This window comes from Acanthochromis polyacanthus, chromosome 15, assembly GCF_021347895.1.
Source record: "Acanthochromis polyacanthus isolate Apoly-LR-REF ecotype Palm Island chromosome 15, KAUST_Apoly_ChrSc, whole genome shotgun sequence".
In the NCBI taxonomy this organism is placed as follows: Eukaryota; Metazoa; Chordata; class Actinopteri; family Pomacentridae; genus Acanthochromis; species Acanthochromis polyacanthus.
Window position 1 is genome coordinate 25,485,041 of NC_067127.1, and position 20,924 is coordinate 25,505,964.

The following is a 20,924-nucleotide window of genomic DNA, read 5'->3' on the forward strand; positions in this document are numbered from 1 at the left end:
AAGTTCAAGCTCTGTTAAAAGCAAAGTAGTTATTTCCTGTATAGCAGTAGCCTAAAAAATACACACTAACTTAATGACACATTTCTGTGAAATTGGTAGCATACCACATTCACTACTTACATGCTAGTACAATGTCTGGTGCCACCACTTTCACTGATTACAGTAAAAGCATAGTGTCAAGGCAGTCGCTCCATGAATGGCCTGCATGTGCTACACAGTGTAGCAATGGAGTACATCTTTGTATCTCTCGTCACCACACCAGAGTAAGATCTGAAAAACTGAAGTATGACGAACTAGAAAAGCACTCGGAGAGCGCCTACCTCCGCCAGGCCATCTGTCTGTCCGTCTCTCTGTCCGTCTCTCTGTTAACAGCATAACTCTAAAAGTCATGGACAGATTGCATTGAGTTTCAACAGTTTGTGCAGAAAGCATAACATGCATGCACAGTGTAACAGCACAGTGTTTTGTACGTGGCGCCGCTGCACGCACGTACCGTTGCACGCGCGTGTGACGGTACCGCACGCGTCGCCGCCACTTCGTTTCATCGGTCCCGACTCGCCCGGGAAGCCCGAACCTGCCGCGGGGGATTCGGCCGTCGCCCGGGATCGTTGCAGTGACCTCTGTCTGTACAATTGAGAGATGGCCGCCTGGCCACCTGGCGGCTATCTCTCAATTGTCCTTCGACCTTCAAAAAATTCCTGGATCCAGACGGTGATTCGGATCACCTCCAAAATCTAATCGATTCTTACTCGTGCTCTTCCGGACATCCTGTAAAAATTTGGTGAAAATCCGTCCATGACTTTTTGAGTTATGCTGTTAACAGACAAACAGACACACACACACACACACACACACACACACACAGACAGACAAACAAACTCCGGTGATTACATATCCTCCTGGCGGAGGTAATAACTTTAGCAACACTGGCATGCCTTCATGATGGCTGTATGGTTGCATTTTGTCATTGCAGCAAGCCTTTTAATGTTAGAATTCCACCAAAGCTCAAGCTTAAACAATGAGCTGTTTTTTCTATTTTTCTATTTTAGGATTTACAGGTGTCTTCATGATGTTTTAACAGTCCTGAAGAGGTTTGATTGTTGTAATAGTCAGAAATCCCTGCTGTATCTTTAAGACCTCCTCCTGCCTCTCCACTGCGGCACTAATCACCTGCCATACAGAAATACGCATCATCGCTGCTGATCTGGAATTTCCCCCTTTTCTGCCATTTAAAGGCTCCTCTCTGAGTGCAGTGTGAGTGCACCGCCAGAGAAAAGAATACAGGCTGGGAGCATAAATATGTAGCATTTAATGTAAAGAAGAGGATAATAGAAGAAGGCAGGTGTTGCATGTGTTTAAATGGGAAACCTGGTGGGCAGCTGGCGCTTCAAGGAGCCGAGCACCGTTGAGGAATGCGACTCGACGTGGGGGTCGGACTCGGAGAGCGACGAGCCGGCGGCTGAAGATGACAGCGGCATCTCCGACTCCGTCAGCCAGGCGGAGAGCGAGCGGGCCGCGGGACACGCCGGAGACTCGTCCCCGCAGGTACGGTGACGGTTTGTTGGCATAACGGATGTTAGGCAGCACGGTATTGACAAGGCCAGGACACAGTAAGGGCAGCCGTGTAGCCTCCATGCATGCAGCTGACGCCAAAGTTCATTCAAAAATATGTCAATTTGTTGTAACCTTGATAATAGGCAAATATGTCCAGTCACATGTGTGAACTTTACTGATGCTGTGCTGCTCCCCACCTCTGTACACAGAGCTGTCCAGATAAGCTGAGGTCTATTGTGTGCCATACGAGTGTGTGGAGATGATCAACCTGCTGACATGCTTACTGTCATTTAAACAACATTTTTTTGGGGGTTATTCAGATAGCTACTACTCTGCCTGCGTGCTTAGGAAGATTGAGTAAAATGTTTGATTTGATATGGCCTCATGAATATGATCCACCTGGCCTGGATGCTCAATGTAGTTGACTGGATTGTTGATATTAGACTATTTCGCACTGTTATTTAATAGTAAAACCAGCATTTTCTAGCAGGTTGTAAAAACCTGAGCTCTTTTTGTTTGATTATTTCAGCTTTCTTAAACCACATGTCTCTTCTATTTGCATTTTTGTCCCCTAAAATTGAAACGCAGTTTGCAAATTGTTGCAATGTGATGTTGTTGATCAGATTAAAACACAGCAATTAAGTAGCATGATGCACTATTTTAATAGTCTGACACCTGTGTTTTGGTATGACTTATACACTTACAGTTTATGTTAAAAGTGAATCTAACGTGATCAGACCTGGCAGAACACTGCAAGGCTTTCTGACCAGTGGAGGTTAGCATGACCCAGATTAGATTTAAGAATCAGATCTAGTTTCTGCCATCGTTTTGTAGCAATTGTACAGCAGTGCTGATGTGAATTGTCCTCCTTTGCTGGAAGAAATGGATGGTGACAGCCCTCGACCTCAAAAGCACTTTCAATGCTTTTAATTCAGCTGAATGGCAGATGAGTGCTACACTGCATCTGTTTAGACATGGGATGTTTTATATCAGACTTGCATTTGAACCTTTTTTTTTTTTTTCTTTTTTCTTTCTATCTGTCTTTCTTTCAGCTGACTGACTCCCCGGAGTCTGTTCCAAAGATGAAGAGGAGTTTCTATGCCGCCAGGGACCTCTACAAATACCGTCACAGCTACCCGGTACATTCACACACACATAGACGCTCCCCAAAATGTAGACAGACAATATATTTCTTTCTCTCTCACACACACACATATTTATGTTGGCATCCTGTGTGATCTCATTACTGTGTGTTTGTGTGCAGAATTATAAAAAGTCCCGGCAGCCCAATGAGTACCGTAACCTGCGCTTCTATCTGAACAAGATCCCTCTAGTACCTGATGGTAAGACTGAGACACACACATCCATGCACGCACACACACACACACACACACACACACACACACACACACACACACACACACACACACACACACACACACACACACACACACACTATGTATGCGGACCTCTGAGCACTGGAGAGAAGTGATGTTGGTTCTGGGCTCGCTGAGTTTTGTTTGGCTAAAGGTCATGTTTGATAGAGAAAGCCCAGGAGATTAGCTGACTGATCCAATGTTTAAACACACTCACACACACTCACACACACACACACACACACACACACACACACACACACACACACACACACACACACACACACACACACACACTTTCTTTAGAAGTGTGTGTACCAGCTAATTAGCTCCTGTCTCTTCTCAGGTATCTACATAGAGGAGATTCTTTCGAAGTGGAGAGGCGACTACGACAAACTGGAGCACAATCACACCTACATTCAGTGGTGAGACATTTCAGCAGTCTGTTTGATGTTCATGTGCAGCAAAATTGTTCAGGGCAGAGTACAAGAAAAAGAGACTGCTTATTTTTTTCTGTTCAGTTGTCAAACAAATGCCAACAGAAATAATGTGAGGACATTAAGCAGAAGGAATTTGAAATTGTCTGTCCACCTGCTGTGAAGCTTTATGTTTTCATCGCATTCTTTTTGGAAGCAGTGGGCCACGGATTTAAGACGTTGGCAGAATTTGTCAGTTCTATCTAGCTAACATTTGCTCCATGGGTGGGCTGAAAGCAATGTCTCTGTGTGACTTATTAATGTATTCAGCTGGCCCTTTTTAAAACATGAACCTTTTAAGTTAAGGTCAGTTCATGCTTTTTGCATCAGCATGTCTGCCCGCATTCAAGTGGTCTGCAAGGTAATCCATGACATGGAAAATTCAAAATGCATTGCATTGTCAGGCTTGATGGTCTTGATTTCTGGAAGTCCAAACTAATAGCAAATAGCAGGACAAAGCTGATATCATTAGCTTCAACCCTGATACTGTAGGAGCAGTTTCCATGCAATGAGAAAATACATTTACAGAGTTTTATTGAAATGTAACTTGGAAACCCACAAACTACAGCAATCAGCTAAGTGAAGCTCTGTTACGACTGTAGGTAGTAAAGTCATTTTTTGAACATGCTAACACCTGCAGCCTACATGCAAGCAGACACATTGTCTCCTACACTTTTGCTTTTGTTTTTGGGAGATAGTGTCTCCCGGAATCTCTGAATGCAGAGTATCGCTCTACACATTGCAATACACATTTCTCCACAAGTCACTGTTCAGGAGAGGCAATAGTTTCCTATCTGTACTTTGCACTGTGAGCTGCTATGACAGATGCTGAGAAATGACAAAGTGACAGTTTAAATTATTTGGAAAGCACGTGTTTTCATCCTATCCATTATATCTTGTGCTTTCTTATTCCCTTTTTCGTGTGCCAGGCTGTTCCCATTAAGAGAACAAGGGCTCAACTTCTACGCACACGAACTGACTCAGGACGAGATTAAAGTAAGTAAAACACAGTGTTTTTACAGTGCATCAAGTCTGCACGGGTTAGCAGGCATTGTGCTGCATTAAAACATGAGGACATCAGGACATGCCTTTCACCTGCAGCCTCACAGCAGGGCATAGCAGCGCCACGCTGTGCTACTGTGGTCCTGCAAGGCAGCAGGGCTGACCATGGCCAACCCATGCTGGTCTCCTCTCCTCCGCTGTCCTCAGTGCCAAACATTACTGCAAACTACAGAGATGTCTGTTTTGTAAGGTCTCTCTGTTTTCAGATTTCAGTATTTTTGCAGCTTCTAATGTGTCGTCTGGAGTTTCGTTTCACTCGAATGTCTGTGTGTACAATCAGATTTAAGTCTTATTTTATTGTTTACTCATGGCTTTATTAGAGTCACTACCAAATATTTCCTGCAGTGTCAGCCTAGCACCGAAAGTTTTCCACTGGTGAAATGATGGGGTGCTTTTATTTTGAAGAAGATGTAATAAATGCAATGTGTTTATCACAGTTAGGAGCATCTTTAAGAGTTCAGGTAAACTCTAGTACCTGTTTGGTAGTACACTGGAAAAACCCTTGAAACTAACCCAGCAGTACCCCTCCTCACAGTGGAAAAACCCTAATGGACAGATTATACAGTATCTGTATCCGGACACAAGTTTTACATGCCTGATTTGTCTGCACTTCCTGATTGTGTAAATGTTTGAAATGGTTGAGTGAAAAGACAGTTGTTGTACTCAAGATTACAGTTGTTCATTCCTCTTTACACAAATCACTCAAGCAGGGACAGAAACAAACTGCTGGCGTGAAAGAAATGCTCTGGGAAATACTCATAGTGTTTTGGCTGTTCATAAATTTCACATCAGTTTGAGCAACACTGATGTCTTTGGGAGTTTCCCTACTCAAGTGTTTATGTCCCAAGTGTATTTGTTCGGCTTTAAAGTTAGTTTTTCTGGGGCTTGTTTAGAAATTCATTTATGCTTCCATTGTTACTTGGTGCAAATCTGTCTCCAAACCAAATTCAGATGTGGTTTGGGTGAGACTAGAGAGTGTTTACACATAGCTTTAATGTCCTTCTGTTCCATCTGATTACCATCTAATTACCCAAGCAGAAAGATGCTGTTTGGGCGGTACCTGTCTGTTGGTTACTGACGTGTTGCATTGAATCTTGTCAGGAATTCCAAAGCACTCGGGAAGCAAAGCGAAGATTTCTGGCAGCCTATTCCCTGATGTTGGACTTCTATGGCATCAAACTGCTGGATAAGAGCGGTAATGTTGCTCGGGCTCCCAACTGGCAGCAGCGCTTCCAGCACCTTAATGAGTAAGTACACACACACACACACACACACACACACACACACACACACACACACACACACACACACACACACACACACACACACACACACACACACACACAAAACCACATTGTGAGCAGCTTCAGGGTATAAAATTGCATCCAGATTTTGTGAACTTATCGCTTGGTTGCCAATTGCTGCTTTTGTGTCTTTAGCAAGGCAATCATTCTAAATCCTGTGCAACCTAATTGCTCCTCTATCAGCAGCCAAATGGGAAACAGCACGTTTTAAGCCAGCAAACAGATGGTTTAAGAGTAATTTAGAGAAAGATTTTTTTTCCCTTCACATCCTTTTTTTGATGGTTTCTTAGCCTGAGATAAGTCATTGTGTTTTCTTGCCAAAGTGCCACCTGAATATCTCATTTTATAGTTTGTACTGAAGTATGTGTTTCTCTTTGTATCCAGCACAGTCTCAGGGCTGTTACTGCAGCCTCCTCAAGTCACAAACCTCCCCTAAACCTAAGTGTCTTATGGTAATTGTTGCCGTTCATACCCAAACACATGAAAAACAAGAAATTCTCCACCATTAAACAGCTGCTCAGTACAGTTTCATTTCACTGTCTTGCTTTTAATTCCCCATTAAAAATGCTGGAAAAGCTCTGCATCTGGTTTCTAGATTTCTCTCAGGACAAGTAACCATCTTAAAAAATCATTAAAGAACAGGTATTCTTAAAGACCCAATCAGTCATCCTCCTTATGCCTTCATTAAGACCAAAGGCCAGCCACTGCTTGGGTCACTCCATTTTCACTTGCAGTATTTTATAGTTCGTAGTCAGGGCAACAACATACGTGACTGATACCTTCTAAATATTACCAGTAGATGTGGGATTGTCCATCTTCCTGTGTCTCAGTCCTGTGATCGACTAGTGACCTATTCACCGGTCGGTCTTTGACGGGGTATTGCAGGTTTTTTTTAACATTTAATCAATGAGTTTGACTGTCTGGAATGATAATTACAGACTTCAATAACATCCTTTTGACTAGTTGTACTAACACTGTGTCAAGTCAAATTTTCCTTCAGATATTTATCATTCTGACTAGACGACACAACAATAAAAGATGAAGTGAAAATAATAATTGTAGAAATGTCATTAAACAAACATTATTATGACTAGTCTGAATTGTTGTGCATGATGCTGCTCATACAAGGCTTCATATTGAATTTTGGCCCAGCCAAGCATTTGAGCAGCATTAGAAGAGGAAATGGCAGTTGCAGTAGTGGATAAAGTCGTTAGAAAAGAATATGTGATAGAATGACCTAATTAGCAAGGGGGTTGTGGAGATCGAGAGCTTTGTTCATTAGAGAATTGTCGTCAAAACTTATCACATCTTTGCCCTGACATGGCAGCAAATTCTCTTCTTATTATTGATTACGGTTGAATTACCATAGTATGTTTAAAAAGTTAGTAATCCTCGCCTCTACCTGCGTTATGCAGTAGCACTGGACATCATTACAGGTATCTACAACAATCCCTTTGCTGAGTCAATACTGTAATTCAGGATATCTGTAAGTTTGACTGTACAATATTCCACTTTGAGATATCTAAATGTGATTCTGCGTAGTTCTGACATAATTTAAGATATCTTAAAAGACCAGTGTAGATATCTTGAATTGAGGGCCTTTTTAATCTAAAATCAGAATGAAACTGCAGATATTTGAAACTGGATGTACAATTATCATGATAATATTTGGAAATGTCAGAAATGAGAAACCCCACACTTATGAAAGATAAAAGTGGAGTCCATTCTCCAAAGAAGAATCATGACATGGGTATCTGAAATGTTCTGAGATTTGTATATATCCAGTTTTGCTATTAAATGTTAAAATGTACAAACTTAGTACGGACTGGAATGGGTACTTTAACTGTACCAGTCTTTATATCACAGCAGACATTTTGATTTGACACTATTAATGAGGCCTCTGTACTATTCATGTGTTTTGGTAACTCATGATGATGTGACAGTGTGCTAGCTTGTTGAATACCCCACCACTGCTTTTACTATTCTGACATGTCAAAATGTGTTCTTGGAAAATGTCCTGTTACACACCAATAGATCATCCCGATTCATCGTATTTGTTTACCTACTCTTTTTCATTTGAAGATCCCACCACAACTACCTGCGAATCACTCGCATCTTGAAGTCCCTAGGTGAGCTTGGATATGAGGCCTTCAAAGCTCCACTGGTCCGCCTCTTCCTGGAGGAGTCCCTGTGCCATAACACCCTCCCCAACATGCAGCACAGCATCCTGGAGTACTACGTCTACACCATCCGCCTCCCAGCAACCCGCCGTCGCCTGCTCCGCTACGCCCGCCAGCACTACAGGCCTGCCCACGCCTTCCTCTGGGGTCCACCACCAAAAAGGCGAAGTGGTGGTGTTGGTGCTGGGGGCAGCTTCAGTGCTGGTGGTAGTGGGATCAGAGCACCTGCTCCAACACCAGAGCAACCGAGAAGGGGGGAGGACAGCACCACCTCCACATCTGCAAGTAGCGGGATTATTGTGTCTTCCCACGATGCCATGATGTGCCAGGACCTGGCTGGAGGAGGGCTCAAGGGCTGTGCAGGGCTTGGTTCCAACATGGCAGGACTGGAGGGAGCACTGATGTTGGCAGGAGCTAGAGGAGAGAGGAATGAGTACAATGAGATTGTTCCTTTGTAGGGAATGTGGTTCTTAAAACAGAAAAAAACAGCAGTTTTTAAAATCAACCCATTTAATTGTAAGGTAATAAACTTCTGAAGGACCCCATAGGTCATGTAAACCCAGAGTCCGGGCAGTAATAGAGGAATAGTTATTTTGACTGTTAGAAACACATCTTTAGAATCAGTTCAGGTTAAGGGCTTACCATAAACTCTTATAGTACATCATTGCAAAAATAATCAGCTTAACTGTATTCGGTATTATGACAGTGGGCTGCAGCATTTGTGGAGGTGGGCAGCCATATCCAAAATCCCCAAACTATCTGAACCAGTAGAGACCTAAATTTGTTTTATAAGGCTTTTCCTCATCAGGGCGAAGATCACAACACAGAAGACTGCCTTATTTACTGTTTTAGTCTGGAAATGAAATGTGATGACTGATTCTAAATACCATTTTAGAACCAAAGATATCTGCTTATTGACAGCTTGGGGTTGCAATGGTTTTGGGAAACAAAGTCCTGCTTATTCATCAGCGGGAGCTCCCTACAGCAGCAGGCTGAAGTGGGTTCTCTGTGCAGGTGCTGTAAAGAGAATACTGTGTTGTATAGATGTAGATCGGAAAGATTTTTTTTCATTTCCTTCGACAGGAAATATTGATGGCAAAAGAAAAGGCCTAAATATCAGCAATATTTTAAAACTGGGCTTTTTAAGATTGACTTGAAATTCTCACATTATTGTTAACAGCAGTCACAGTTCAATTATGTATCTCCTCTGCAATTTTTTTTAAGTATACAGCAAAAAATAAAACCTGTTAGTGATTTGATTTATTCAAGAAACACTTAGGAATAGAATGGCTTTTGGTGACATAAATACCTGTAAATTGGAACTGGCAGCACAGAGGTCCACTGAAAAACTGGCTGTGTGAAAAGCGAGGGCTAAATATAATATATAACAATGGGCTAAAGACAAAGGCAATGCCTGCTGGTCTTTAAAAGGCAAAGGCAGACTGCAGTAACTGTGGAAAAGGTGAAAATTGTACAAGAGATTTTCCTGCCATAAATTCTTAATTTCATGCTGTTCAAGACAAATTTTCCATCATCAGTGACATTGCATTAACGTTATTTAAATACTGCTCTCTGTGTTTCAGTTTAAAGGGTGCTCGTAAATGAAGTATTTACTAACAAAATATGCAGTACCTTAGCCTTGTTATTCATTTGAACTAACAAGATAGGTTCACACATTGACCTTTAATTAAATCAATTTAAACGCATGCTTTAAAGACAGCTTCATTACAATACAAAATAATACAAGAAACAATGCACAAGACAAACTATATTACAACAAAAGCATTATTGGTGGATCACAGATTATTATTTTAGATTCTTCGGATCTGCCATGCAGAGATCTGTGTACCTGGTCCACCTGCAGTGTACACACAAGAGTGAGAAAGCGCTGCATGTATTTAGATAATCCAGTGTAGATAATGAACTGTACTTGCTATAAACCATTTCTTTGTGCATGTGCAACTTAAAGCAGCAGTGACAGTTAGTGCTGCTAGCTTTTACCAGGACCTCCTTCTGAAGAATTTGTCTGGTATTACTTTTCTCTCTGTGGCCTAATTAAAACGATTCAACTGCTGTAATATTTGCGTGATATTACAAACTGAAATACTCAAAAGTTGGAGCTTCGAAAATGTTTTTGAAATACAGGAAACAAGAACATTAGCCGCAGATCATGCTATCTCACCAGCTAGCTGTAATTAGCCAAAGCGGAAGAGGAAAATGGCATATTTTAATGATATCATAATGTTTTTGTGGTATCTTAAAATATATTGCATATTAAAAAAAAGTCTGATTTACATCCTTACTTACTTTTCTTTAAACCAAATATGCAAATACGATTTTTAATGAACAAACAAGCTAATTTAAAGTCTGTGAATATGCTTTAGTTTCTACCTCTTACAAGGGGTTCAATTTAAGCTATATTAGCTAGCTGGTGTTAGCAGTAGTGCCAGCAAACTACTGTAGTTTAAGGTTGTAGCTTGCTGAGAAAAGTCAATTATGAATAAATAAGACCTAATACATAATAGTTAAAAAATATTCAATATGCCCCTGAATATTGAAACACTCAATTAGCTAACGAGCTAATTTAGTCAAAGTAAAAATGGTTTCATATGCTGTTAGTGTGGTGCAAATGAAGCTACATTAGGTATCTAATGTTGGCAATCAATTATAGTTTAAGGCTGTAATTTGTTATGAATAAATAACAAGTAACACATTGTGTAGCCTAATATTAAAATATACTGAGGAATGGATGCTCTGTACAATAGCAAGCTATCAGGTGCAGACAGTTGTGTACTAAAACAGCCCTGTTTTCATTAACTTTGTTCTATTCATCTGTGGTGCTAAATTCCACCTATTTTTCTCAAATGGTTGGTTCAGTGATTTTTCTGTTCGGTGAGGCTAACTAATTCCCTCCATTTTTGAATTAATGAAGTGCACAAGCATATCCTAGTTCACTGAGCCTAACAGGGCATGCAGTGGATCAGAATGTGTTTAATGAAAGCTTTTCACTGGAGTTATCGAGCTGTCCTTCTAAACCATGAATAGTGAACAGATCATTACAAGTCATATATTATATATATAGTCATATATATAAATGACAGCGTTTCAGTGGTTTTTATGGCTAACACACTGATATTTTTCACGATGCTCGTTTTGATAATATGTGAGTCACAGCCACAGACTGTTGTGTCACCTAAAAGCCTTCTATACTTAAGTGAAAATGGTAATTCAATGTGGATTGTGACTGAAGTTAATGTGATCAGACAGGTGATGTGTGGTGTGTGCTGCACTTTTTGGACAATCTGTGTCTTCCTGTTAAAAGCGCTGTAAGTTTCTCCAAATGGCTGCGCATCATTAACATAATAGATTGTTCTTATATTGTCTAATCTTGCAATAATTTGAATTAATTACATGTAAAATCAAACATTGTATTATATATAGTTTTCAGCCATAGTGTAACCTGTGAATTTGACACTTAAAGACATCTAGGTCTCAGTTTGTAGAAGTCAGGTATTCAGTATCTTAAGATTAGGTCATTTGCTTGTCAAACAGTAATAATCCCACACAAAAATAACATTTCACAGCAAACTGCACTGTTGTAAGGGTGCAGGAGTCATGTAGAATGTAGAACCCTACAGTGATTTAACCCTCCTATGATATCAGACTTTTTTTCAGGTCTGCAGTGTTAAATAAGATCATGTCATTACTCCTTAGCAGTACTTTGCTTGCATTTTTTTTTTTTTTCAAGAGAAGGTCCAACACATCAGGAGCTGTACAATAGTCTGGCCTGTCAGGTGACACAGACAATATAAGTCTGTTTTTTTATTTTATTTATTTATTTTTATTGTAGGTATCATTTGAAACAGTTAGATGTGTGTTCCTGGTTGCAATAGATAGAAATCTGTGAAATTAAAAGCCATGTGAGGTGTATGACAGATTGATCGGGGTTTAAACACTTCCTCCTGACTTTGTCAGCTGTTCTTCCTGTGGGATATGGCCTTGTTTATAATTAGCTGACAAGGTGTCTGCATTGCTACCCAGCCAAGTGTATCTGATATAATTGTAAGAATACTTTTCAGGTGAATTGTATGATACCATGGGCTGAAGTATTTGAATTTTTAGTATAATGTACATGTACATATATATATGTGCGAGTGTGTGTGTGATATTCTTAAGTGCCTCTTTTGTATTTTTTATTTGTATCTGTATGCTGTAAGAAGTGTCTTTCCCAACTTATTTCCTGTACAACCTGTTTTTTGTACAACATTTTGATATTTACATTATTGTCTGCATTATAGTCATATACAATGTGAATATTAATGTACACTAACAGCAGGAATTAATCCTATAATAACTGGTATAGAGGAGAGGTTAATACTATGTAATACTTGAAACTGTTTATATATGGTTTATTCAATAAAATGTGATTGTTCTATAGATGAATATTCACTATGCTTGCTGGAGACACCAGTGTGTTTTTTCAATAGACTGGCCACAATAACTGGACATTTGCCCTAAAATGTGAATTTTGTCACACTTAATTCCAATAAAAATGGAGATGTGAATCAAGAATTTTGTCATTTGGATGTGTTTCACGAACCATAAATAGCATTGTGTATTGCATTACTACAGAACTACTCTGAAAGTTGGAATAATCCTATTGATTGAGCTAAACCTCAGTGGTTGGAGCCAAAAGACCATAGTTTGTCTGCCGAAGGCTTAAAAGATATCGCTGTTTAGCTCACAGTAGAGGATTAGACTTAGCAGAAGGAATCACCTTTAAATACTCAAATAACAAATTATCTTCCTGATCCCCGAAACACCACTGATGTCAGAACCTCTTATCTTAGTGGAACTAATGCAACATTGATTTATGCACACTGATGCCACATGTTGTAATAAGTACCATAAAAGAAAGAAGATAGCTCCAGAGAAAAGGGACAAATGGTTTCATGTTTGAAGATATGTGCTGGCTTAAATGCACTGTTGCTAACTGTTGTTAACCAGATAGCCCTATTTAACTCAAGCAAAGCACCCACTTCTGAAATTTTGTTTTACCATTTAACACATATAATCCCGTATTTCAAAAATGCTTGAAGCAGAAATGCTCAGGAGGGAGGGTGAATTACTCGGTGACAGCTGAGGAAACTTGATCCTGATTTTAAATGAAGGCTTGAATGGTTAATCCTGCTATTAAAAGTTACCTATACCCAACAGTTATTTTGACATTGTCTATTTTAAAGTCCAACTAAAACTGAACTTTTTTTCTCTATTACAACATACATAACTTCTCCTGTACTATGCTCAATTAAGAACAAAAACCTGAAACAGAAAGTGAATATCATGACCTACTGTGCATTGTTCATTTAGAATGATGTTAGTTTTCAAGGCTGTCCCAAGCTGAGGTTAGCTTAGCAACCACACTGATGTCTGTAATGCTACTTGACTGTACAAATAAGGCACAAACTTAGGGGAAAAGTCCACATTAGCTTTCTTTTTAACTAATGTCTCCATATCTATAAAATAAAGACACATTGCATCTATTGTCTTGACATTTTACCAAAACAAACAAGTGGACTGATAAGACAGGACATTTTATTCGGTTTAGCTTAAAAGTGACGGAAGCATCTTAAAATGTTAACAATACATGCGGTAAAGACTAGACTGATCAATTTTTTTTAAAGTTTTATTTTTATTGCGAGAAAGTTTTTAACACAAGACTTTTACATTCATTATTCTTCCCCCATTTTTTAAAACTACTGAACAACTGAACATACAGCAGGTATCAGACAGAAAATAAATAAGTAATAAAATGAATACAAAACCAATAATATAAATAAAAGCACAAACAAGCACACCAAAAGTTTACCCCTCTGCACCACCAAAGTGTCAATTATTCTTAAATTGACTGGAATACTGTTGACTTAGTAAAACAGGGTCCAGGCTAAGATGTGTCCATATTAGCCACATAGTCCAGAATGGGTCGCCATATCTTAATAAATCCTTCAGTATTGTCATGAAGGGTGTAGGTCAGCTTTTCCAGAGGGAGTATTCTCAGGACCTCCCTGTACCAGTCCTCCACCATAGGGCTGTCCTTTGATATCCAGAATTTGAGGATTGTCTTTCTTGCTATATATATATACATATATATATATATATATATATATATATATATATATATATATATATATATATATATACAATATGCTAGTGGCTAATTGACGAACCGTAAAATTTAGCTTACTATCAGGTGGAACAACACACATTTTGGTTCCAGTAAAATGTCAGCTAGATGCTGAAAATACAGCAAACCATTTTAATATTTATTAGTTAGCCTGGATATGTAGGCTACTGCAGATATCTATAATTTTGTTGTTGACTCCAAAGCTCTGATTCTCCGAAAATTTCTCACTGATGAGCTATGGTAGTATAGCCATTTTCCAACAGTCTTGTTCAACATAGCATTTGTCATTGCTCCTGCTAATGCTGGTGGATTCTTAACTTGTCCAATATCCAGCGGGAAGCCTGAGCAGCATCATGTACTACAATTCAGACTGGTTATGATGACATTTGAGATATCTGCAAATATTATTTTGACTAGTACAAAGTGGGCTGCACAGCGGCGTGGTGGATAGCACTTCTGCCTTGCAACTAGAAGATCCCAGCCTTCCTGGGATGGAGTTTGCATGTTCTCCCTGTTCATGCGTGGGTTTTCTCCGGTTACTCTGGCTTCCTCCCACAGTTCAAAAACATGCTGAGGTTAATTGATTATTCTAAATTGTCCGTAGGTGTGAATGTGAGTGTGAATGTTTGACTGTATATGTAGCCCTACGACAGACTGACGACCTGTCCAAGATGTCCCTTGTTTCACCCCAAGTCAGCTGAGATAGACTCCAGCCCCCATGCAACCCCAATGAGAATTATGCGGTGTATAGAGAATGGATGGATAGTTCAAAGTGAATTACAGATATCTTTGACTGTTGTTTTGACTGATCATAGTTATCTGTGATAAAAATTCAGAATAATGTAATTACATATAGTCCAAATGACCATGGTTTCTATCATGTGTATTTTTTGTTCTGACAATGAGACTCTGCTATTAAATATTTTAAAGTTTTGCCAAATTAGATGGAAATCCCCTTTCATAGAACATTAAAGCTTCCCCCCCCCCCCCCCCCCCATTGTTACAAGTAAAAATCTATTGTGCCAAAACAAACAAACAAAAACCCTCTGTAGTGGGAGAATGACATGTTGAATTAAAGCTAAAGTTAAATCTATGAGGGTTTAATGCATAAAGTGGAGCTTTAGTTTGGGCCACATGTCACACAATCAGCATCTATGGCATTACAGAATTCTTTCCATAGATTTCTAGTCAGGATTCTTGAAGTGGCAAGTCTCTGCCAGTACAGGGCAGTACTGGCTTTTAAGGCATCTCAGTTACCTTTGCTAACAGTAATTCTAATAACAATGTTTTTTTTTTGCAATATTTCAGCAAAGTATAACTAATTTAGCCTTTTCATTGTATCTATTTAGCTATACCATTATTAATTCTACTACTTGTGCACATCATATGCATGTCGAGGTGAACTTCAGAAAATCAATATACATCGATCACCAAATGACAACGCCCAGGCTAACATTTCATGTTCCACAGTGTGTGCTGTAGCTGTACCATCAGCATCTGTTACAAGCTGAAGAGTGTCATCTTGAAGATCTGTTACTGTATGTCTCACTTGTGGTCTCAGCAATTCCGAGCTTGCATTAATTACTTATGAATACTATTTGTGTAAAACATTGCTAACTTACACTATCATTCTTCTGTGGTTGCCAGACAAGAGATAAATTACCCCTTTGGCAGGCATAAAACACCAGCGCACATGCCTACGTGGTTAAATTATACTGTGACAAACAGATTGGCAAAAGAGGAAGCAAATTAACAACAGCAGGGCTAAAACGCAGCAGACGGCACAGATTTTTCCTGTAAAGGCCTTCACAAAAATGACATGCAGTGCTGAATTGTATTTGTCTGGAAACTTGACAACCTGTATTAAAGTATCAAATGTAGTTCATTGGTACTGTTAATCATTCATTATATACAGAACCACTTCTGAAGCCTCTTACACTGGTGCCTAGCCTTATAGAGCTAAGACAAGAAAGAAATACTCTGTTTCTTCAGTACTAACAACACATCCGTTGTACCAGATCTGCCAGCTGAATAACAGGATTAAAATCCTCTGTAAAGGGAGTTGGAGAAGGAGATGTACATAATGTGAATAGGAAACCAACTGAAGAGCCCTCTGTGAGAAGAGTTTTCTTCATATAGCTGCTGGAAGATAACAAGATGGATTAGATGAGAACACTTGCTGCCTTAGCAGAAAGATGTGACGTCCAGAGCCATCAAAGAACATCAGCTTTGTTGTAGTGCGAGTCATCTCGCTCCTGCTGAACCTTTCTTCTTTTTTCAATCAGTGACAGCACTTATCGAGCTGCTCATCTTTGCTACTGTTGATGAGGCTTGATGAGAAAAGCCTAGATTGGAGAGAGGAAGCTTCCGGCAGCAGTTTTACTGAAAGTCAATAACAGATATGATCTACATGATGCAGGTTATAAAGTACAGAGGAAACTGAAATTTTAGGTTGATTCTTTCTGTATAGAAAACATTTTTTTTCTTAGCCTTGATTTGGCTAGGATTGAATAGCTGGCTAGATACAGTTATCCTTAGAAAATCATCATGTTAAGATCAGTGTGAAGGCTTTTGGAAGCAGATGCGCCACAGTGTACAGGACAGAACGATGCGTTCATTGTAACTCCAACCACCACAGATAAAATATGTAAAAGATCAGTGGTAAAGTCACTGCTATATGGAACACAATAGATTGTCAGTGAGGGGGAGGATAGAGAGGAAGAAAGGTGCAGCGTGCCTAAGTAACTCTGTCTCCTTTAAATAACTTCTATAGATTACAGAATCAATTATTGTACACACCTTTTTTCAGATAAATTAAGATTTGTTCATCATTGCTTGACAGGAGGATCTTAACACTGTACGTACCTGTTAATAATGTAATTTATGTTCAATTAAGACTTTCATAGAGATCATAACTTACTGCAAAATGTGTTTCAAAATCTTTGTAAAGGGTATAAGATGTGTACTGATGATTTTACTGTCACTAAAGCTAAAATTCATTGCTGTTATAGTGAGCCAGGAACATACACAAACTCACTGTTTGTTATGGATGTTACAGTGGATAGCATTGTTGCCACACAGCAAGAAAGGTCTGTGCTTGAACCGACTGGTCAGTAGGGAGTTTGCATGTTCTCCCACTACTAAAACACTTACCAGAACTTAACACCCACATAAGAGGTTTCAGTCAGAAAAGCTATGCAGTTGCAAAGCACACAAAATGAGCAAAAGTGTGATCAGTGAAAATGAAGCCAATGAAACTATAAACTAAAGGATATACACTATAACCATTTCAGGTGACTACCTCATGAAGCTCTTGGCTCAAGCCAAGAGTGTACAAAGCAGCAATCAAAGCAAAAGGTGACTATTTTGAAGAATCCAAAATATAAAACATATTTTGACTTATTTCATATTTTTTGTTTACTATATAATTACTCCACCAAGGAGGCAGAGCCTTGGCAGAGTTACAGTGCCCTCCATAATTATTGGCACCCCTAGTCAAGATGTGTTCTTTAGCTTCTAATAAATTCAATTTTTTTCTAAATGACATAGGACCACAATGAAAAAAAGAGGAAAATTCCAACCTTTAATTCAAGTACATTTATTCAGTGGGGAAAAAAATCACACATTAAGAAATACTTCTTTATATCAAATCATGTGTGCCACAATTATTAGCACTCCTGATGTTAAAGGGGAACTTTGTTCTTTTCAACCTGGGGTCTGTTTTCATATGTCATTTCATACATGTGAGTGATGGAGAAATGAATTTTCGACATAGCTCCAGAATTTAGCCAGGCAGGCAGCTTAGCAGCTCGGCTAGCAGCTCAGCTAGCAAAAAGTATGGGGCAACTTGCCCCCCCGCGTCAAAGTCCACCCTAACGTGCTTTTTTCCCCACACTGACCGGCTCGGATAGTCTCAACAAGTGTCCCACAACATACTAGAGATGGGAAGTGAACAAAAACCTCCACATTACCTGGCGATCGCTCTTTGTTGTGGTCTGTATCCAAATCTCAGGATGCTAGAAAGCAAATCTCGTTCTGAAAGCGCGCGAGAGATCGCGCCAAAACACCGGTGTGAGAGCATGCTTCTGCAATGAATTTATTTTAAGGCTTTTAACGCATCTTAACCAGGGGTGCCAATAATTATGGAGGGCGCTGTATGTGAAGATCGACGTTGGCTTGTCTGTCTGTCTGTTTGTTAGCTACATTACTTAAAAATGGACAAACAGATTTGGATGTAATTTTCAGAGAAGGTCAGATATGACACAGGGACTAAGTGATTAGATTTTGGCAATGATGCAGCTTATAGTCTGGATCCACAGATTTGTTAAAGATTTCTGTATCATTGCGAGATAGCCAGGGCCGGACTGGGAAAGAAATTCAGGCCGGGAGATTTCCAATCAGTCAGGACACTTCCGCCACCGCAAGGGTTGTGCCACGTGGGATAATGCACCAATTTTTTTTTTCCTTCCAAAAATATGCCTTTTACAGTTATGTTATAGCAATTACAACACTACTAAACAGACAGTAAGTCTATTAAACACAACCATAACGACAGCTCCATACAGTCCAGTACTTTTCTCTTCAGTAATCTCTTCACTACCCTCACCAATTTTTCCAATGTTTTCCTTTTCCTATTATTTATATAACATGTGGAATTAAAAAAAAATATTATTTTGTCAGCAAATCATTTAGATGTTAGCTGGTCATAGCTAATAGTATATGCAAACACCAATGTTCATTTTATAACTGAAAATTGTAAGTCAACTGCCTATCCTATCTGAAGAGGGGGTCTCAAACGTTTTCAGGCTTCCAGCAACCCACCTGACACCTGTGTAGCTTATTTGGGCCAGACATTTTTTATTATATTTTGGCCTTTGAAGTCTGATGATGCATTTGTGAGAAGAACCGACAGTTTGTAAACTTACTTGAAGTAAGAGTGCTCCATAATCTCCGCTCCTTCCACTCTCTGGTCTCACTCTCATATCACCGCTCTGCAGTTCGTTCTCGCTATGAAGGGGCGGGCCATAAAGCAACTAACCAATCATGGCACGTTTCTTCTAAAAAAATGTCACTTTGACCAATCACTATCCTTCTGATTTAGAGCTCAGAGCACTTGCTTTGTGTGAGTGACAGGAGGGTGGGCGTGTACTCTGTAAGGCTTCTGGCGCTGCTGTCTCTGGCCTGTCTGCCAAAAAGCCGATCAACTTTTTTTCACTGGCCTGCCAGTCCGTGGCTGGCCTGTCCAGGCAGGCCAATAAGGAGGCAGGCCACCGGGTAAAGTCCCGCCTCTCCCGATTGCCAGTCCGGGCCTGGAGATAGCAGTAGCCTAGCCACCCTAGACCCATGTTCTGAAGGCACAAGGGTCTCGGACCGCTCGACAGGGAGGGAGGCGGGCTAAAAGGTTGTCTTTCAAATCACTCTGCAGCAATTAGGTAGGTATACAACCAATCAGCGCAACGAATAGGCTGACGTAGTTCCTAGAGTGCCGGCGGATTGTGGCTAAGTCCCATTAGCTTCCCAACCAGTGGAGCCAACTGGTATATTAAGGATTTGCCATATCCCGTCGGCATAAGTCCAAATACGTCTTTCTTCTCAATGAAACACTTCAGTGCCGTCCTTTGTTTATCTTTCAAGTTGAATTTTAGCTTCAAATCTTTAAGAGCTGTGGCCAAAGCCGAGTCAAAAGATAACTGTTTATTGTGCGCCGGTTGTTTCTGTCAGAATTGTCGCGCCTCTGTCGTGACTTAGTTACACCCGCCTTCTGACTCTACACTTCATGGTGATTCGTCCGGCCAGTTTTAGGAGAATCCAGCCTCGAGCCTTATGGAGGGTAACTCGACCCACCCTGGCAGAGAATTAAATTCGTTGCCGTGGGTTGTCTAGCGCGGCTAGGCTAAGATAGCAGCACAGTGTCACTGTAACAACGACAACAAGTGAACACAACGTCAGCTGCTTGCTGATGATCACATGATTGTGATCCTACTTCAAATTGACTGCTGCGGACTTATCAGGACTTATCCATGATACAAAATGATATGGTTGATGCAAGAGGTACGGACCCGTACCCGTAGCATCTGTACTAGAGGTACGGACTTGTTAAGGTCACTGAAGAGCTGGCGATGGTTAACTACTATTTGCTGCACATTACAGGCAGTTTATATGAATGACTTTGACGGCGAACATTGTATAATTTAACTAAAAATACACCGTCTCCTCTCACACTTTAGACATTGCAGTTTTTACGCTTTTAGACGCCGTGTCTAAATTGTTTGAAGTCCAGTTCCGATTAATTAGTTTACCGCGTTCAGTGGTGGAAGCGGCTGATGAACTCCATTGCAAATGTTCCCATTTAATTTCAGACGCTAATTTACAAGATAAAGTTAACCCTTTACGCTTCAGTGCGTCGTAGGTGTACCGCCGGCGGTACACCTACTAATTTGCATAGGAATTTCAAGAATGTCCGACGGCTGCAAACACGATTATACAAACACTATACGCCGATGGAAAGCTTAGATTCTCATGAATCCGCCGGTATAAACCACTTTCAGATGCGATTACTACAGCGGGTGAGAAAAACACATTTGTCCGACAAAAACGAATATTCATCCATCCGTTCTCTATACACGGCTTCAACGCACACAGCGCGACTCACATTTCCAGGTTCATTACTACACACAAAAAAAAGATTCCACAAAAAACGGCCATAATCCAACCTTTTACATCCAGACGACACAAGCCAGTAAACTATTTTGTCCAAAACATGTCCTGAAGTCGTATAAAATCCCCGA

The 20,924-nt window shown here is 40.1% G+C and overlaps 2 protein-coding genes across 16 annotated transcripts in view; both read left to right on the plus strand.

Annotated features, from left to right (window-relative positions):
- LOC110956487 (regulating synaptic membrane exocytosis protein 1-like) overlaps positions 1–20,924 on the plus strand; it is a 238,001-nt gene that overhangs the window by 33,556 nt on the left and 183,521 nt on the right. The window lies entirely within an intron of this gene.
- On the plus strand, positions 1,179–12,524 carry ogfrl1 (opioid growth factor receptor-like 1). The gene is made up of 7 exons (XM_022201997.2): positions 1,179–1,545; positions 2,607–2,693; positions 2,819–2,897; positions 3,277–3,355; positions 4,336–4,402; positions 5,570–5,715; positions 7,855–12,524. The coding sequence occupies exons 1-7, from the start codon at positions 1,360–1,362 to the stop codon at positions 8,408–8,410; spliced, it is 1,200 nt and encodes a 399-aa protein (XP_022057689.1). The 5' UTR covers positions 1,179–1,359; the 3' UTR covers positions 8,411–12,524.

Bases quoted from the DNA above. Each gene is read 5' to 3' on its own strand.
- ogfrl1 (XM_022201997.2), top strand. From the start codon at position 1,360: ATGGGAAACCTGGTGGGCAGCTGGCGCTTCAAGGAGCCGAGCACCGTT. The intron at 1,546-2,606 runs GTACGGTGACGG...TCTTTCTTTCAG, and splicing joins CCGGAGACTCGTCCCCGCAG to CTGACTGACTCCCCGGAGTC. The intron at 5,716-7,854 runs GTAAGTACACAC...TTTCATTTGAAG, and splicing joins CGCTTCCAGCACCTTAATGA to ATCCCACCACAACTACCTGC.